At 47.8% G+C, this 2,075-nt stretch overlaps 1 protein-coding gene across 1 annotated transcript; it reads left to right on the top strand.

Moving 5' to 3' along the window:
- Nucleotides 1-728: 728 nt before the first annotated feature.
- On the top strand, nt 729-1,064 carry LOC123749741 (octapeptide-repeat protein T2-like). Its single transcript, XM_045731863.2, has one exon. It carries the CDS (start codon nt 729-731, stop codon nt 1,062-1,064), a length of 336 nt encoding a protein of 111 aa, XP_045587819.2.
- The last annotated feature ends 1,011 nt before the right edge of the window (nt 1,065-2,075 follow it).

Here is a 2,075-nt window from a genome sequence, read left to right on the forward strand (position 1 = left end):
AGCAGAGAGAGAGTGGGCGTGGCATCTCGCGAGTTGCCAAGCGTTCGATAACACTGTATTGGGAGCGTGGGAATACCCGCGACAGCCTTGAGTGTTCCAGAATTGTGAAGAAGCGAAGAGGAGGCTGCGCTTATTCCTTCACATTGTTGTTGTTCCAGAGTTATGATTCTTTAATCTTTAAGTAAACTACAAAACCACCTTCGTGTTTGTGTTATCCCTCCATTACTTTGTTGCTATTGAGACTATATAAGAGAGAGAGAGTGATTTAAACAAATACTTACCTGATACCAAATTGATTAGTGTTCTGTTGAGTACGTACTATCACTACTATATTACTATTCCACTGAGGTGTTACTGGACACGGTAAACACCAGTTGGCGACCTATAGTGAGCGGTAGAGCCCTCTGTCGGGGCGGGCACATGATCAAGTGAAGTGATCGTGTTGTCACTCGTCTTTGGCTACGATGCCGGCTGGAGAGAGACTGGCAGACTCTCCGGGTGAACAGTGGCACCGTAAGGATTGAGTGAAGACCAGTGGGGCTATGATAAGTCATGTTCATCACTAATAATACTTGGTGGTGACTGGCCAGAGAGGGAGACACCCCGACATTAGCGACCTTGCCAGGATATCAATCCTGGCAAGATTGAGAAACCCCGACAACAGTGAAACACAGGGAAGAGTTTGGACGCGGAAGCACTGAGGTGTGTATTCCATAGTCTCCAGTAACATGGCGATGACAGGGCCAGAGGCAGATGGCCAGAGACAGAGGGCCAAAGACAGAGGGCCAGATTCAGAGCGCCAGAAACAGAGGGCCAGAGACAGAGGGCCAGGGGCAGAGGGCTACCAGAGACAGAGGGCCATAGACAGAGAGCCAGAGGTAGAGGGCCAGAAGCAGATGGCCAGAGACAGAGAGCCAGAGGCAGAGGGCCCAAAAAAAGAGAGTCAGAGAAAGAGGGCCAGAGGGAGAGGGCCAGAGGCCGAGGGCCAGAAAAAGAGGGCCAAAGGCAGAGGGCCAGAGGCAAAGGGCCAGAGACAGAGGGCCAGAGACAGAGGGCCCAAATAAAGAGGGTCAGAGAAAGATGGCCAGAGACAGAGGGCCAGAGGGAGAGGGGCAGAGGTCCAGAAACAGAGGGCCAGAGGCAGAGGGCCAGAGACAGAGGGCCAGAGACTGAGGGCCACAGGCAGAAGAACGGAGAGGAGGTGCCACCAAAAGATATATAAAGGCAGACAGGGTTGTTCCTTCCTTACTTATCATGTAGGGAACAGGTTATGGATCCTGTGGGATTTGTTTATGGTGCAGTTTTCGAGGTTGTGGTGAATTCTGGTGGACGGTGGTCTGATGCAGTATGGCGGGTGGTGGACTCGTGCAGTGTGAAGGGTAATATCTACCGTTCATATACTGTGTGGAGGGTAATATCTACCGTTCATATACTGTGTGGAGGGTAATATCTACCGTGCATGTACAGTGTGGAGGGTAATATCTACCGTGCATGTACAGTGTTGGAGGATAATATATATTATCCCAGGTAGGGTTCACAGTACTCTCCTCGCAAGCAAAACATAAATAAAATAAAGTTTGAAGACAAGGCTCTGGGATATGAGGACTGAGGGAAGAATCGCTGGCCAACCACTCGACCACTTTATGTAGGGGAGGCGTAACTCTGTGTATCTATGTATTTATGTCTGTAGGTTAGCTTAGCATTTTAAAAGCACTACAATCACCTTCTGTGGTTGATTGTTCAATAAAACACTGAACTATATGTTTAACAGATCTCTAATCCTGTCCATGGAGGACGGAAGAAAAGGTCTATATGCTGGTTAGCATTGTAAATGTGTGGAAACGTCTGTGGTAGAAAATAATAAAAATAAAAACTTGAACCCTTTGGGAACCTCTGTACCGACAAGAGTTCATTGATGACGTGAGAGCAACACTTGACATCCAGGAACTCATCATGACCCAAATTGCGTTGTAATTGTTTAAGAAAGTTCACCAATCCGTTAACAAATTCAACGTGTAAATACAGATTTAAGCGACGCAATATTGACGTTTTACAGTACATCGTTCCCGATAGTC

Source organism: Procambarus clarkii, chromosome 39 (genome assembly GCF_040958095.1).
Source record: "Procambarus clarkii isolate CNS0578487 chromosome 39, FALCON_Pclarkii_2.0, whole genome shotgun sequence".
NCBI lineage: Eukaryota > Metazoa > Arthropoda > Malacostraca > Decapoda > Cambaridae > Procambarus > Procambarus clarkii.